Source organism: Phocoena sinus, chromosome 20, assembly GCF_008692025.1.
Source record: "Phocoena sinus isolate mPhoSin1 chromosome 20, mPhoSin1.pri, whole genome shotgun sequence".
Classification (NCBI taxonomy): domain Eukaryota; kingdom Metazoa; phylum Chordata; class Mammalia; order Artiodactyla; family Phocoenidae; genus Phocoena; species Phocoena sinus.
This window is the reverse complement of record NC_045782.1, coordinates 8,091,882-8,109,173: the sequence shown is the minus strand read 5'-3', so window position 1 is coordinate 8,109,173 and position 17,292 is coordinate 8,091,882. Positions and strand designations below refer to the sequence as shown.

At 50.0% G+C, this 17,292-nt stretch overlaps 1 protein-coding gene across 10 annotated transcripts in view; it reads right to left on the bottom strand.

The window, feature by feature from the left end:
• The window catches only part of MYH10 (myosin heavy chain 10), a 137,602-nt gene that overhangs the window by 35,037 nt on the left and 85,273 nt on the right, over positions 1-17,292 (bottom strand). For 9 of the 10 annotated variants that reach the window (XM_032618041.1, XM_032618043.1, XM_032618049.1 and 6 more), the window contains 4 exons: positions 15,240-15,413; positions 14,392-14,506; positions 587-780; positions 373-494 (listed from right to left, as the gene is read on the bottom strand). In XM_032618041.1, coding sequence (XP_032473932.1) covers positions 373-494; positions 587-780; positions 14,392-14,506; positions 15,240-15,413 — 605 coding nt within the window. Of the gene's footprint in view, positions 1-372; positions 495-586; positions 781-9,961; positions 10,025-14,391; positions 14,507-15,239; positions 15,414-17,292 lie in introns of all 10 variants that reach the window. The other variant, XM_032618040.1, reaches the window with a different exon arrangement.

Sequence of the window (17,292 nt, the reverse complement as noted above, 5' to 3'; positions counted from 1 at the left end):
CGCCACCAGGGAAGCCCCCTATCTTTTAAAACATCAGTTTTAAAAAAAGTTATGCTTAAATCCCAGGCAGAACTGTCTGAATGAGTGAACTGTAAGTTCTCAGCTCTGTGTTTCCTCACAGCCGCCTCAGGGCCCCAAGGCCCCAGTCTTTGCTGCGCCCAGAGAAGTTATGAGCACCCCGCCTCTTTGTCAAGTAGGCACTCAATATTCCCGACCAACGATAAAGGGAATAATGATGACCTCCCTCCTGTATGAAAAGAGAACGGAAACCCTCCAGGGAACAAGGAAGAGTCTTTTCGCATCATCTCACGGTTTGACTCACATTCAGATAAGCTTCGATACACACAGAACCCAGGTAAAGGTGAGCAATACCTCTGTCTGAATTCCTGGAAAACAATCCGGTTGGGGAATCCCTGGCGACAGATCCTGATCCCTTCCAGGACACCGTTGCAGCGAAGCTGGTCCAGCACTAGGTGCGGGTCCAGTTTTCCAGCCTAATCGAGCAGATGACAGTTTTAGAGCTTCGCCTCTGGGACCGGACCTCGATCCGCCTCCGACACCCGCCTCCGTTCTGCCAGGCACGTACCCGCTTCTCGTGGTTCGGAATGATGCAGCGCACGAAGTTCGGGTTGGTGTTACGGAGCGTCGCCATCAACTTGGTGAGCGATTCCTTGTAGAGCTGCCCGACTGTACGGAACATGCCCTTCTTGGTTTTGTAGGCGGAGCCAAAAGCTGTCTCCGTCATCCCCGTCACTTGGTCCAGACCCACGATCCGGTCCACTGGTGGAAATGAAGAAGACAAGCGAAAATAAGGCAACTCTAGCTCCTGAGCAGGGAAAGAAAAGACAGAGTGACAGAGCAGCAGCACAAGCTTTGTGGGACAAATGATAAGAGATGCCATAGAGGTAGGGCAGTCAGCATATTTAGACACTGCACAAGCCGTGGACCTAAAAGCCACACACTTCTGGGGCGGGATACTGTAGCGCTTTGAGAACTTCGTACCGCACACCAGCAGGTGCCTCCCGCTGCGCTAGGTTCAGGAACTCACTGCCTGATACCATTGGCCTGTCACGTATACAGTTATTTGGTAGATGCAAGATTACTGGCTGGCATTGATACACAAACCGACACGGTGACGAGTCTCAAAATAGGAAATGGCTTCTAAAAATGTACATTAAGATAGACGTTTATACAAAGCAAATCCACTTAGTGAAGATGCTCAGCAATTAGGGACCAGAGTCACCTCTTACGGGTCATTAGATTTCCAAAGAGAAAGGCCAGCAAATGCAGGAAGATTGGATCACCTCAGCTCAGGTTTTTAGGAAGGAGTAAACTTCAACTCTCTCCTCAAAGCATGGATGACACTCAAGAAAGGGCAAGGACGCTCCATCGGAAGGAGTCTTCTGAAAAGTAATCAGTGCCTGAGCTGAGTTCAACGATGGCTAAACCTCTCAGACGCTACGCTCTTATTAAAGCCGCGGACAGTGGCCACTGTCCACACACCTAACGCTTCCCGCGATGGGATCACACGCAGAAGCCCGGCAAGTGCACCGGCCGCCAGCCGAACATTCGGTGCCTAATACGCTCTCGTCAAAAAAAATCTGATGAATGAATGAAACACACAACTGAAATACTTCTTTAAAAAACCAAAATATCAACTGAACTACCCCATCAACGCTCTCTGCGACCCCAGCAGTCCCCTCCGTTTCTTCCGTTTGCGCCCCAGGGCAGGAAGCACGTGGGGACCTGGCACCACGTGAAGTGCTCTCTCAGCAACACCTCAGTCTTGATTCCAATCCTTGCTTTCCAGTGAGGTTTTTATGGAAGAGGCGACCATGGCCCAGGAGGTAAGGGAACTTGTCCAAGTCACGCAGGCCTTCCGCGGAAGCTGCGAGAAGGGTGGATGACGCCTGCACACTACCTACACTTTCCCCTGAGTGAAGCCGCCAGACTCGAGGGTTTAGGTCAAAGCTAGCCCTGCCTGTGCCCCTTGGAGACCAACACTCTCTCCTGGGCCTTCAGCCCGTCTCTCCTCACCAAGCCTGCCCCCGCACGCGCCATGACAATGAACTTCCGTGAGCCACCCGCTTCTGTCTCCTCAGAGCCGGGCCTCTTTCTAGGCGGTTCCCACACCTGCCATTCCTCATCCTTCCCGCCAGTTCCTCACTGTGCAGCCGACTGGCTTCCAGGCCACCCTCTCCCCACACCCCGTTCCACTCAGGCCACGACAGGCCCGGGCCTTATTCGACTTGACCCTGGTCCATTTACCTGTTGACCATCACAGCAGCATTCTAGAAACTCGCCACGCCTGGCTTCTCTTGTGGACTAGGGACCCCACCTTCTCCTGGCCCTCGACCCACCTCTCTCACTACCACACTCTCCTTGATAACTTCTCTTTTGCATTTTCTGTACATCACGACGCTAAGGGCCCAGACTCAGCTCACCTAAAATTCTTTCTAGAATAAGACAGGACACAAGTGCGGGCAGATAGCACTTGACCAGAACTCCTCGAGCCCCAGTCTCATCCTGGGCGATCACATCATACCTGACCTCCCAGCACCAGTCACTGAACACCTATATTCTCCTGTCCACCCGGAAGTCACACAGCTGCCTCTGCCTTCCACACAGTGCCTCTCACGTCTGCTTTTCTCAGTATCACCCCCCTCTAACCTAGTGCGACGCCTGGCATATAACATGCTTGATACATGCATGTTAGCAAATAAATGAAGTAAACGTTAAATGCTTTCACAACTACAAACAGTGAGAAATGCACTGAAAGAAAAGAACAGGATGCTACGAGAAGGATGGGCGGTTAGAGACCTCTCTGGAGAAATTACGTTTAATGCCTTAAGGGTAAGGACGAGCCAGTGCGGAGATAAGAGCGGGCGTGAAGGACCAGAGGCAGGAAGAAGTGCAAGCGGCAGGTGCCAGTGGGGCCTCAGGGGTGAGGAGGTGAGGACACGCACGCAACAGAGAGTGGACTGGGGGAGGGGTCAGGGAGCAAGGCGTGGCCTATGCTGTAGTCCAGGCTCTGAGAGAGATGATGGGAGGCTGAACCTGGAAGATCACAGAGGAGATGGTGGACAAGGAAGATTCCAGATGTGTTTTGGTGGCAGGACCGCCCTGCTCTTAGGATGAGCTTGGTATGGAGAACATGGCGGAGGGCGAGGGCAAGAACTCCTGGGATTTGGGCTTGGGCAGGCAAGTGGCTGGTGGCACCACTGGGAAGATGGGGAGAGAAGGGGGTTCTGTGGGTAGAAAGATGGATCCAAACTCTATTCAAGTTTGGGGCGCCCGTGACACGCTGAGGCGGAGATGTCAAGTGGACAGCGGACAGTCTGCTGCTAAGAAGAGAGGTCTGAAGGAGAAAAGGTAGATCTGGGAGTTGCTGACTTGCAGCTAGGATTTAAAGTTACGGGACTGGATGAGCCCCCTAAAGGGCGAATGACCAGAGATGGGGGCGTGGCGCAAGCCCCAAGGAGCTGGGGCAGGCGGAGGAGTTGGATAAGGAGGACGAGAAGGGGCTGGACGTAGGGGGGCCCAAGGTCAATGTCCTAAACTGAAGCACATTCTCCCCGTCCCTCCTCCTGTGTATCTAGTGCAGACGTGGCCACGGGTTACTCAAGCCAGAAACCGGGAGTCGGCCTCCATGCCCCTCCCACATCCAGCTGCTGATTTACCGGAACCAGTCAGGACAAGCTTCCGGAGTCTTCAGTCCATCCCTCCTCTCCACTGCCCTGGTCTGTGCGACAACGCCCTACCGGGTTCCTTCCTCCAGCCTCACTCTCCCATTTCATCCTCCACCCCTGCAGCCACAATGTGCTTTCCAGTTACACCTTTGTCACGATTAACAGCTGTGTCTAAAACTAAGCAAGCTCCTTGCTCCTAGACTTAAAATCCTTCCATTCCTCCTACAGCTTGTAGGAAACGGTCCAAATAACAGCCCAACAGCAGAGCACAGGGATGAAGAACTCTACCCAGAGACTCAGAAACACCTGCCACCTACAAGCTGCGTGAACTTGGGTCTAGTTACCCATCTTCTCCCAGCCTCAGTTTGTTCCTCTGTGAAATGGAGCCTTACAGAACCGAGGTGCCTAGAAAGCATGAAGTGCTTGGTGAAGGGACCTCCTGTCACCTTCCCTAGACGCCAACTCTACAAACCAGCTGCATTTTCTCAGACACAAAGCTCTCAAGTCTCCATCCTTTTCTCTCTGCCAGGAACCCCGCCTCCTTGCAAACTCATAATGGCTTTTAAATCTCCATCCCTTTCCCTACCACCTCTTCCTGTCCACCTGCCTCCAGGCTAAACAGGCCACTCCCTCCTCAAAGCTTCAAATCACATACAGACGTCAGACCCTGGGATGACACTTCCACTCTGTTCCCTGTATATTCCTGCTGGACTAAGCTTCCGGGGACGTCTCTCTCCAGCATGGAACGCACACGGGGTCCTGAGAGCAGATTCCTGGTGCCCCTGGACCCCTCTGATCACCAGCTCAAATGGCTTCTTCTGCCTTCCCCACGTCCGGACGTTGGCCTGAGCATGGTCCCTGGCACACAGTAATTTTTTTTTTTTTTAAACAAGTATCCACTGAATGAACACAAAATTACCCACAAGAACAATTCACGCCCATAACAAGAGAAGGAGCCCCACGCTGACTGCGGGGGTTTAGCCACACTGGTCTGCGCTCTTCCCCTGAAGGGGCAGCTCCTCTTCCACAGGGCAGGGTGGCAGGGAGCCCGCGATGCAGCCCCGGGCAAGGACAACTTTTTTGTTGTTTTTTAAGTAATAAACAAAAAACATAATCATAATGAGCCTGATTTTCAAATTTAACTTTAATAAGGGTAATCCAAAGCTGAATATTCAGATTTTTAAAAAATTAATGCTCCAAACTTTCAGTTTTTTTTTTTTTTTTTTTAAAATTCAAATACTTAAACTCAGGGTTAGTTTCTACCAATGAGTAAAATTATTGGGTAAAAGAGAAACACTTTGGGAACTTCATTAAATGATTTGGGCCACACTAATCATATACGATTTCACTCAAAAATCAAGACCTAGGGCTTCCCTGGTGGCGCAGTGGTTGAGAGTCCGCCTGCCGACGCAGGGGACACGGGTTCGTGCCCCGGTCCGGGAAGATCCCACATGCCGCGGAGCGGCTGGGCCCGTGAGTCATGGCCTCCGGGGCTGCGCGTCCGGAGCCTGTGCTCTGCAACGGGAGAGGCCACAACAGTGAGAGGCCCGCGTACCGCAAAAAACAGTGAGAGGCCCGCGTAACAACAACAACAAAAAATCAAGACCTAGAAAAACCTCTGGGTATTTTTTTTTTTTTTTTTTTTTTTGCGGTACGCGGGCCTCTCACTGTTGTGGCCTCTCCCGTTGCAGAGCACAGGCTCCGGACGTGCAGGCTCAGCGGCCATGGCTCACGGGCCCAGCCGTTCCGCGGCATGTGGGATCTTCCCGGACCGGGGCACGAACCCGTGTCCCCTGCGTCGGCAGGCGGACTCTCAACCACTGCGCCACCAGGGAAGCCCAAGAATGGCTTTGTTTATCCTCCTCCTCCATCCAGGAAAGGCTGGTTAGGCTGCTGGTGGGCACTGCAATTCATTACTTGGTTGCCCAGTGGCCTGAAAAGAGTTCCAAGTATTTTATACTAACAACTTATTAATCAATAAACCCTACGCGGACAGTCAGAAATGAGATGAGCTCCACAGACCTGCGATCTCTAAGGGCATATTCATAGTTTAGTTTTACGTAAGGAATGGTGTCGTCTGCAGCCGGAATGCTTAACTGGCCCTTCTTCTAGTGGATGGTCTCAGGAGACACGAGGAATACATGAGATTTTTGTGTTCTTTAAATCTGTCCGTGGGCCAAAATACTAGTGCTATTATTTCATTTGAAGTATTTAAGCCAGTTCTTCAGAAACTCTCTCTAGATGATAGAGCTGGAAACCAAAAAGGGGGGGAGAAAACTGTCTTAATGTTAACTTCAATACCCAGACACAATGATTAGGAACTACATCACACGCTCCTATCCTAGAGAAGGCTCTAGTCCCCAGCACCGTGCCAGGCACATGGTGGATTCTCAGTGCTCATTTCCATAGACTAAAAGACTGTTCTACTCTTAAGGTACACTAAAATGTTACCAACAGTTGAAAATGATTCCGAAACAAATATTCAACTGCTATGAATTCCCAGAGACAATCTTAACATCGAATAGTCTATCTCCAGGGTACGGCTATTACACAGTAATAAAAAATTTACAGCGGTTACATAACTGGGCTGTAGAACCGACCTGTTAAATGTTCTAGAGTGTTTGGCAAGTTTGAGAAAACTTCCAGGAAGTTCAGCAGTTGATGGGGAGCGTGTGATCCAGGAAGAGAGCAATCTGGCCTCCCCCGAGCGCCAGTGTTAAGGTGACCTGAAATTTGTCTCCCTTACCCACCCTCCCCACCTGTACTTTCTGCCCCTGCAGAAGCCAAAGTCTGGGCACACAGGGAGCCCCCACACCTCCCGCCAGCGCCTCCGGCACGGCTACTCCTGCCTTCTCCCGCGGGCAGGTCCCATGAATACGATTCATGCCCACCCCGCGCAGCATGGCATGACTGCCTGTCAGCGGGGCCTCGGGGCACTGGGAAGAAAAGAGGACCTGCGTGAGACGATGGCCGAGGAAATAAGCATTTCTTGACTTTCTCTGTTTTTTATAATTAGAACAGCAGCAGCAACGAGGGTACGACAGCAATTACGGCAGCTGCAGAGGCAGCCACGGCAAGTGCAAGGCCAGGCAGGCAGCGCGTACTCAGGCACCTCCCGGGCCGGGTCAGGCTCTCGCTGCCTCGGCTGATACTCGCGGTAACCCTGAGAACTAAGTGTCACTGTCCCCACCGGACCTCGGGAACTGGAGGTGCCGTCCTCGGAAGCTGCTTCTCCTCGAGCTCCCAACTCTGGTTAGAACTCAAGATAAAGAAATAGGAAAGAGTAGAATATGCAACGACGTATAGAACCTTCATCCACTGAACACGAAGACAACGAAACTGCGTACAGAAACCGGATCAGACCTAAACCAGAGAGTCTAAAAGGCACTAAAAATGGGGGTTAGGACCAGTGGATATAATCTACACGGAGATCCAATGATGACCGTTTTTATCAGTCGTGCTACTGGATACTAACGACTCACTGAAGGAAAAAAAAAGACTGGTTCAAAGTCTTCGAAGTCAGAACGTCATCATTTCTGTTATGCCGAGAAGGAAGGGAAGAATTCCGGGGCCACTAGGAGATGAAGGGAGACCCCAGTGGGGCAGCCCTCCCGCAGGCCGGGACCCAGATCTCCCTGCTGATTCCCAGCCCCAGGTGAATTGCTGTCACCACGTTTCAAGTGCTGCTTCTACGAGAGATTGAAAAGGGTGGCGGGAGTTCTCTATCGACGACGAAAACTCGCTTCCTGTACTTCTCACAATGTCTCCGGTGGTCACCCTTCCAGACCCGTCAGCTGCCGTCCAGCACTCGTGGGGGGTCAGAGAACCTTAGGGTACTCACTACCCTGTGAAGGACACGGCAGGTGTCCGCCAGCATCAGGGCAGATTACGCACAACCGTCCCTCCGACACAGTTCGCATCAGGACCTAAAGCCACAAACTACCACCCCTATCGTCACAGGCCCTTTTAGTCTAAAAAGCCCGCCCACCACTTTGAGGTTAGGAACCCGCTTTGCTAATTCATTGCATCCTCCATTACTAGTTTATCCCAGGAGTCTAGAGTTTCAAAATATATTTGGAAGAAAACAGTCCTTTGGTTTATAGCAGAAACCTGTATGACCTCCTTATTCTGCCTCTAGGAATTCTGTTCCTTTCTCTCCTGCACTTGCTCTTTGATGGTTTTGGAAACCTCTCTTTACCCCCATCTCTCATCTTTCTCCTCAAAAGCCCGCACATTCTTCTAATGCTGTTTTCCTAACCTTATGACTCTACTTAGAAGCACAGGGCCCGCGGTAGCTCTCTGTCATCTCATTGAGAGGCACCGCCCACCTCAGTGCGTCAAAGGCCATCACCATTTGATCCTGAGGAACCCCTTCACCCACCGTCTTCCGAGAAACCACTGAAAATACTAAAGCCCATGTTTTCATTTAAAACCCGTTACCCCTCTCTGGGGTTTGAATCCACGAGCATATGTTGAGGAGAACATTTCTGCTGGAGAAATATCAATACTACCTACAACTTCGAAGACCACCTGGGGCCATGGTGGATGGAAGGCCCCCCGGGGTGGGGAGAGATTGAGACCCCGACACTCGGGTCAGCCGGCTGACTCGGCCAGAGGCCACCTCATGAGAGAGACGGACCAGGCACGTTTCCAGTGCCCAGGCAAGCAGACGGGAGGAGGGAGCCGGCTCCCCTCAGGGAATGGTTTTGTCTAGGATGGCCCTGTACCTGATCCTGCAGGTACAGAAAAGCACCTGGTCCACAGACCCCGGCCCCAGAGGAAAGAGCATCTGTGCTGCAGGAGAGGGAAGGCCATGGTGGGAGGGGCTGGGCGAGGCTGCTGCCCCTAGCTGCTGGGTGTGGGACACCCACCCCCAGACTTCACGGTGTGCCCGTCTGGTGCCAGGAGCGGGGGAGTGATGGGGGCCCACGGGCTGGAAGTCTCTTAAACGGTTAGAAATCCAAGAGTTGGAGGAATGAATTTAAAGGGGGAGCTCTACTTTGGGAGAAAGTCCAAAAGCTCGAGCGCCGACCTTTCAACAAGGCGTAAGTCCCAGGCAGACCATAAGCTTCTAACGACCGGCTCGCTCCTTTCTCTGCCCACTTCCTCAACTCTCTCAGTACCCACAAGGCCAAAGATGACTGACCTTGAAGATTTCTCCTGCGGACTAGTCATCCCAGCTCACGGAGCAACCCTGGGCATCATCTCTCCCTCCCTCCGCCCCCTGGCTTGCAGCTTTCTTCTTTCACAGTATATGAGCCAGAACTGACCCCAGGAATCTTGGATTAAAACGGGTATGTTTCTTTAACATATTTTTAAAACACTTTTTTGAGATGGGTTTGGGTCTCAGCATTATGTTCCAAAAATCATGAAGGAAATTTTATAAGATGAATTTGACTTTGAGTTTTTACTGCTTGACAATTTCACTAAACAACTGGAAGGTTAGGTGATCTTCATTTATATTAGGCTTTTGGGGGGCCTCTTCGCCATGGTTAGGCTGTATTCTTTCCTTCCTTCCATCTATCTATCTGTTTTTAAAGTACAGTCGATTTACAGGTTAGGTTGTATTTTAAACAGGTCTAAGGATTCAAACCATAAGGCCCAAATGTGTGAAAATCCATTTCAGGTTCAAGGTACAGGTTCTAACACTCCACTCTTCGTATCGACGTGCACACATCAAGCCTTGTAGATAGTTTCATGGCTTTCAGTTCAAAAGAAAAGGGCAAGTAGCCAGATATGCACATAAATCCCAAATAAAAAGCATAATGATGAGACCAACATACGTGAGATTATTATATAATTATTTCTTCACTAAATGTTAATGACTTGAAAAAAGAAAAAAAAAAAAACAACCTACTCCTCCTTGGAGTTCCTTAGAGTTGAAAATTTAAAGGTAACTCAAAGACAAAGGAGATATTACTGGGCACATCGGTGCCTAACAATTCCCTTAGAGGACTGCGTATCAAACGGCACTACTGGAAAAGGTAGTGACAGACCTTTTGCTCTGCGGTGCTTACGGGCTACGCATAAAAGAAGCAATGTGTAGGCAGCAGCAACTGAGTCATTTATGCGCTCAAACAGTTGCCTTGAAGGAGAATAAAACTGAGCATGAAATGAAGGTTCATGCAGGTCTATGAGCAAAACAAAAACAAAAACCCAGAAACCAAGCCCCCGTCCTCCCAGGCCACCCTGCCAGGCCCCCCACCCCGCAAGTTCTTCCTCTGGGCTGAAACCCCTTGTGTTTGGAAGACCTACAGGCTTTATCCATTCACCTGGTGGCTCATGAAGACCAGAAACACTGTCATAGAAAGAAGCTCTCTGAATATTCTGAATCTCTAAAGCAGAGAAACAGCAAAAACAGGAGGACAGAAGGGCAAATACACAAACACTTCAGTTAGTGTGAAAGACATTCGACATCACAAGTCAACTTTGCAATCGGGCTAACAAAAGCAGCTAGTCCAGGGCAGACCCCATGCAAACATTACTATTTAGAGAATTTGCACATCTGGACAAAGTTCTGTATAAAATAAATGTATACAGCGGAATCATTCCCAACTCCAGGTGTGAGCATTATATCATATTAATGTCAAATGGTTACCCCCATGTAAACGCAGGATGAAACTGAAGAGTAATAAGGTACTATCTGCGTTGTCTTTCATAAAATTATCCTCCAATTAGCAAATTAGGACAAGACTGCAGCAAGTTGGACTACTCTGGAAAAGGTAAATATTAGTGGCATTTACTGTCAACAATTCACAGTGCTGTGTAATTTTATTTCCCATCCCGATTTTGGAAATATAATTTACTTCAAATACAAACTACGAATAGGTAACTACCACTAAGGAAAACAAAATTCCATTGTAGCAAGTTCTATTGTACAAAATGTTAAAGCAACTTCAAATCGTAACTAAGATGATACCTATTGATCATACCGTTACTCATGAAAATATCACAGGAGATACATTTACATGAAAATGTAATTTTTAGGTCTTTTCTTCCTTGTACGTTAGCCCCGAGGGGTGGCAAGAAATCCGTGTGCGGCTGGGAGAGAGATCGCAAAACATCTTTCAGCAAAAAAGTAGGGCACTATGAATCTCTAGGGCAGGGCTGCCACCACTAAATCGTATTTCTCCTGGTTTGGCCTGGAGAAAACTCTAACACACAGTTTATTTTAACATGAAATGTCTTATACTCAAGGCATTGCACCTTCACAGGCAAACTATATTCATGTATCATATAACTCACACATTCAGTCAACCTGTCATTTTCTGCCTTTTCACTGATGTGGCTGTAACAAGAGAAAATAATCACATGCCTTTCCAGGGCTATTTTCTTTTCCTAGAGAAGAAGCTCCCCTTCTCCCAAGACATCTCTACGTCCAGAGTGAGCGTGGCGAGTTCTCCACCCTACGACCCTCTTCTAAGTCCTGAGCCTGCCGCTGACCTCACGCGTGCAACACAAGGTCCTCGAAACCGGAGGGGCCTGGCATTAGGCTCTGCCTGCCCCTCCCTCCGATGGTGGGTCACCTCTGAGAGCCTGTCACTCAGATTAAACTGAGTAACCGTCCACCTGAGCTGACGGATGGCAGGGCTTCCCACTAAGAGAAGCGATACCAGGAGAGCAAACACACAGGATGAGTCCGGAGTGGATGCCGGCACAGCCAGGTCACAATGGGGAGGGGATTTCTGCTCAGCCCATTTGGACAAAAGTGGCCACACGTGCTCCCAAGCTGGCCACGTGGAGAAAGGTGAGGGCCCCGGCAGGGCCTGAGCTGTGGGCCAAGGACAGGTGGACAGGGCTTGAGCCAGGACGGGAGGGCCCCGCAGGCCACACGCCTTTCCTCTCAGAGCTTCTGCCATCAAGTGAGTAACCTGTCTGTAGCTAGTCCATGAAAAGCACAGAAAGGCAGGTAAGGGCTCTGCAGATGGGGTCCTACCTGTGAGACACGTCACCCGCACCTGTGACACGGAATGTGCATCAGATCATCACTGCAGCTGCAGCCCCCATCTCCACCCTCACCTGCCGGATCTCACATTCCTGGCACTTCTGAGCCGCTGCTGCCAGAGGCCCTGCCGTACCTGGACGGTGAGGCGGGGAGTTAAAGGAGCCTGGAAGGAGGAAGCCGAGGCAGAGGCGCCTCGGTCCCGTTCCCGCCTGTGTGCGTGTCCTGAGTTTCCATCCGGAAGAAGGCCCTGGGCAGCAAGGGAACACGCCGGTTGTGGTTCCCGAATCCACCTCACTGCTGACAAGCGTGGGCGGTGAGCTTGTCCAGCGTGGCTGGACGTGCAGGCTCACAGGAACAGGTCAGGGGCTCCAAAGGTGTTCCCCACAATATTGTTTTTGGTTAAGAAGTGAAAAGACAAGAGTCAAAAGTGGCTCACCATGTCAGAACCAGTGTGTAAGCCCGGGACCTGCTGTCGTGATTCCCCAAACACCTGCTTCTCTTCTCATGCAAAATGAAGAGAGAAAATCTGTTTTTGAGACTTCAGCGGTCAAATGCTAGTTTCCTCTGTTTCTCTTTCCTTCCACGGTCACCTCGCGCTGAACTCCCCGCTTCCGGGGTCTTTCACCCCGATCCATCCAACAAACCACGGCCCGCTTTGCTTCTTCAAGTTCACACTGTGTCCCTGCCCTGGGCCGTGAAACTACTGATGCCATTTAGTCATCGAAGTCAAATTCACCTGAGACTGGCCACCGCGTTACTCCGTGCTCCGGCCTCATTTCCTGCTCACTCTGCCTCCTGGCCCCAACCCTGCCCTAACGCCCCAACGGGACACTCACCCCGGAGCTGGGATTTTCCACTTCTGCCCTGTGATGGTTCCTTCTACTGGCTTCACCCCCGCTTCTTCCACACCAACATCACTCCTAGAAATGCCATCCACCCCTAGATGAGTGGGTTCGCAGAAACCTACTCACCCTCCATGGTTAAGGCCCCAACAGGATGTGAATGTTCGTCAATGGGTGCTGGGAGACTGCCTGGGCCCTTAGCACGTGCTCAGGAAATGCTGGCTTGCTTTGTTTGTTCAACAAAGTATTATTTTTCAAGGACAAGGAAAACTGCCTCATCCTTCATGACATCTGACCTTAGCGCCCCAGGAACAAGGCAGTCCCCGCTCAGCTGTCCCCGTGGCATTCATCTCAGGGGTCTGCGACACTCAGCCGTCTGTCCACATGTCTCCCTTCCTTTGCCCTGATATCTGAGCGGAGCCAGGAGGAGGGGTGGGCGTGGTGGGCTCCGTGGGCCACACTGCCCTGGGCAGCACAACGGAATCGACTCCGGATTGAACACAGCATTTCTGACGGGCAGCGTTACTCCTTCCTCCTCTTTCTGTGACGTTTCCTGTGCACCTTTCCCACTGACCTGTGCTGCTCTTCCCAGCCCTGTGGACCCGGTGGCCACCAGAGCTCAGGGTCCCTTTTTCCATGCTAGATCCATTTCTCAGACCCACTCTCACACTTCCCAGAACAGGGCCAAGAGTCCCTCAGCCGCGTGGGCAGCGCAGACACCACCTCAGGGTCCTGCTCTCGCCTCAGTCCTCACGGGCCCCCCTGGGCTGACCAGGTCACCACAGGTGACAGCGAGCACGCAGCAGCCAGGTGAAGACCTCCATCCAGTGGGACAGTGATTAAAAGCTTCTGTTTACTTGCTGGAAACCTAACCCTTCCCCCAGCCCCTCCCTGTACACAGTCTCACCCACACGATCTCTCCCCAGGACACGTGCGTGTACGTGTGCGGTGTGCCCACCCCTGCAGGCTCCCTCGCACTTGTTGGAGCCGATGTACGTGACCTCGACTAGGCTGTCTTTGGTAGGGTCATCATCCCCCTGCTCACTTTCTCTGTGGTGGCTCTTCTCTTTCTGTCTCTTTCCTTTTGTCCTGACTGCCCTAAGCCCTCTGGGTTTCTTTCTCTCTACCCGAGGAGACAGCTAGATGGCAAGGTCTTGAGATGCTTATAGAAAAAGCAGAAGCGAGCCAGGTAACTGACAGACCTGGCCTCAGGGTCAAAGCCTAGGCAGGGGCAGATCCAGAGCTAAACTAAGGTACTGCATGACCTGAGGCCAAGCGAAGCGGTGGCGACAACCAGGACGAAAGCGTGGAGAGAGCTAAATGCCACAAGATGTTGGTCCCACTACACGCACAGACACACAGCTGCTTTGTTCTTCTGGTACCAGCAAAATCTCTAGTCTATGACAAGATCACCAAAACCCTCACCCGAGGTTCGTGTAAACCAAAGACCTGTGAGGACTGACGGAAATAAAAACAACTGATCTATATGCAGATGGCCTGAGTTTATTCACCAGCCACTTCGCATGTGTGTGGAGGGTAGGGCACTGGGGGAGGACGCAGCTCGGCTGACCTGGACACAACACAGAGAAGATGCACAAGGCTTCTCAGGTTTTGTATCCCAACACCCTTGGATTACAACTGCACTGGGACCAGGGTGGCCTGAGGCAAATGTGTAGTTCTTTATGGCTCTGCTACTAGAATGTTCCTACAGCACCTGACCAAGAAGGCAGATGTCTTATTACCCAAGTTTTCTGAAAGTGGGTAAATTCCGATACAACGGCAGCCCTGCTCTAGGGAAAATAAACAGCTTTAAAGTAAAAAAGTCTACACACGTCTATAAGTAAAAGAACCATATATAAGCCTTAACTGTAAAAGATTCGGCCAAGTTTGATTACAAACGCAAGCACATTCTCACCATCCTTCCAGAGCTCCGCCACAAATCTGTCAGAGGACTGATGCAGGAGGGTGGCCACGTTGTCATTCAGGGGGTCCATATTCTTCATCAGCCACTCGTCCGCCTTATAGTCCACCTGCCGGGCCAGAGCCGGGTGCGGCAAGAGGGAAAAGACAAAGACAAGAGACATTTCCAGCCTTCACCTAAAACGTTCACAGGACCCCCCACCCAGGTGGAGGACGGCAACTGCAGGCTCAACCCAAGATTCCCGGAGCCCCGCCCTGTTCCCCCCCCCCAACAACCAATCAGAAGAAAGTCACACACCCAGCAGCCCTCACCCCAAATTTTACCTATAAAAACCTTTCCCCCAGGGGCTTCCCTGGTGGCGCAGTGGTTGGGAGTCCGCCTGCCGATGCAGGGGACACGGGTTCGTGCCCCAGTCCGGGAGGATCCCACATGCTGCGGAGCGGCCGGGCCCGTGAGCCATGGCCGCTAGGCCCGTGCGTCCGGAGCCTGTGCTCCGCAACGGGAGAGGCCACAACAGTGAGAGGCCCGCGTACCGCAAAAAACAAAACAAACAAAAAAAAAAACTTGCCCCCAAACTCTCGGGGGCTCAGGGGTTTTGCGCACGAGCCACCCGTTCTCCTCGCTTGGCCCTGCAACAAAACTTTCTCTGTACTTCCCCCGTTCCACCCCCAAATAAGTTCATAGAACAATCCAAAAAAATGGGTTGTCTCGAAGGAAGTGCATTTGTAATATGTACTATATGTAAGGGTCTGTAAGTGTATATCAGCACAGTTGTTACAACCGTCATCAAATGTAGCAACATCTCAAACACAGCACTTTAAATGGAGTTCTTTCACTCTTACCTTCCCTGCATAATGTATAATGCAAAAGTCAGCTTTGTCTTTCAGTTGACGAGGTTTCTGAAACTTGGAGTGGGACCCTTGCTCTTGAACTAGTTTTTCAACAAAGGTCTTATCTGTGGCTTTAGGGAACCAGCACTCTTCATCCAAAAGGGCCAGCACACCAGGAGGGTTAGCCTGATAACAGAGGCAAGAAGAACTGACACATTTTGCACGTCACTGTACATACAAGGATGTTTTCCACTGGGTTTGGCAGCTTAAATTCCAAAACAGTTAGAGCTTCGTGAAGATCTGTGCAAATCAAACTGCTAGGGTAGCAGGTAATGGCAAATCGTAACTATCAATGCAAACACTGAGATCTCAAACTGCTCAAGAAGTACTGGTAAGAAAATGGATGAGCACTGTATCTCAGAAACTTATAAAAAACTAATTCCAAGTAGATAACTCCCCCAAAAGTAGCAAAAAAAAAAAAAAAAAAAAAAAAAAAGACATCAGAAAGGAACTGAAAGGTGTAGAGACAAAACTGAATCTTTATATTCAATGACTGGCTGGATAAATTGTTATAAACCCTCAACTAGCTGGAATGCTTCAGACATTTTATACCCCAGTCAATTTAAGTTTCTATTTAAGTGATGATTAAATAAAACGAGCACTTCACACTTGGTGAAATATTTAAAACTACTGTTAAGTAGAATATATGGAAGGTGATGAAGTAATTTATCAATTACTTCATGGGTTTGTTTTATCAACAAATAAAATAGAGCCTTCATTTCACTCAACTAGTTCACTGAAAAAAGCCTTAGAGACTTAAAGACACGGAGACATAAGATAGATTAGTGGCCCAGGGGCCGGGGGAGGGGAACAGGAGTGACTGCCAAGGGTAGGACGTTTCCCTCTGGGATGATGAAAATGTTGTGGAATTAGCGGTAATGGTTGTACAACTCTGTGAATATGCTGAAATTCACTGAATTACATACTTTAAAAGGGTGAATTTTAGGATAGTGAATTATGTCTCAAATTAAAAAAAAAATGCCCAGAGCTTGCCATTCTCTGGGAGCTCGGAAATCAATGGAACGACTTCTTTTTTGGAGGAAAGTGGGGCACACATGAAAGCTAAATGAAATATTTAAACAACGATGGCCTATTTTATAGTGCTTCGGGGGTCATCGTTTATTCCCATACTGCAAATATGGCAAGTTTCTGATACAAGGCTGAGCGTACCAATCCTAGGGCACAAGGATGAAATCAGCTTTTGGAATAAATCTCTTCAGACCAGTTTTCCTCAACCCACAAGGCCTTTACGTTTACCGCAGGAGAGCTGGCTCTGCGCAAATATTGCTTAGAAAGTAACCGGGGGTTCTAGTTAAACGTGAATGAAACAGTGTAATAACGTGGTCACAGGAAGGCAGAGGTTAACGGAACAGAGCAGGTAGAAGCAGCAGAGAGAATCCTCCCCGCTCCGGGAGCCCAGGACTGAGACCCTTACTCCCTGGCTGTCTAGTTTGTGGCCCCTCTACCTGAAAGGATTTGCAGGGTTCAGAGCTGCTGAAAGAACACTGTAATCAAAGGCCACTAGGCTTAGGTGATCCTAGGGTCCAGGACGGCATTTAACCCGATTTACCCCACTCGTCTGACAACTTTGAGAAATGAAGTTCTGGATTAGGATAAGTGAAACACCCATCTTTCTGCCACAATTTCTACATTTTTAATCTATTTCAATGAAAATATTTCTAAATTCTGAAAAAGGAGCCAAATATAATCCAATCTTTTCTAAAGGACTAAGTGACAGCATGATTCAGAAGATCCATAATTTTGTCTCCTTTGCATTCTTCCTACTTCATCTTTCAATGTCAAGATCTCTCATCCCTTTTCCTTTTCACTGGGGATTTCTAAAGAGCTTTAAGTTTGGGAGACCAGGTTTTGTCTCGTGGTCAGAGTACTGTAAGAAGCCAGGCGGGGCCCGGGTTTGTGAGAGATGAGGGCAGACGCCCGGGACAGGCAGGTGCCCCGACAGAGTCGTTTTAGATGTTTTTCTTCTGGAAAAAGTTGTCCTCAC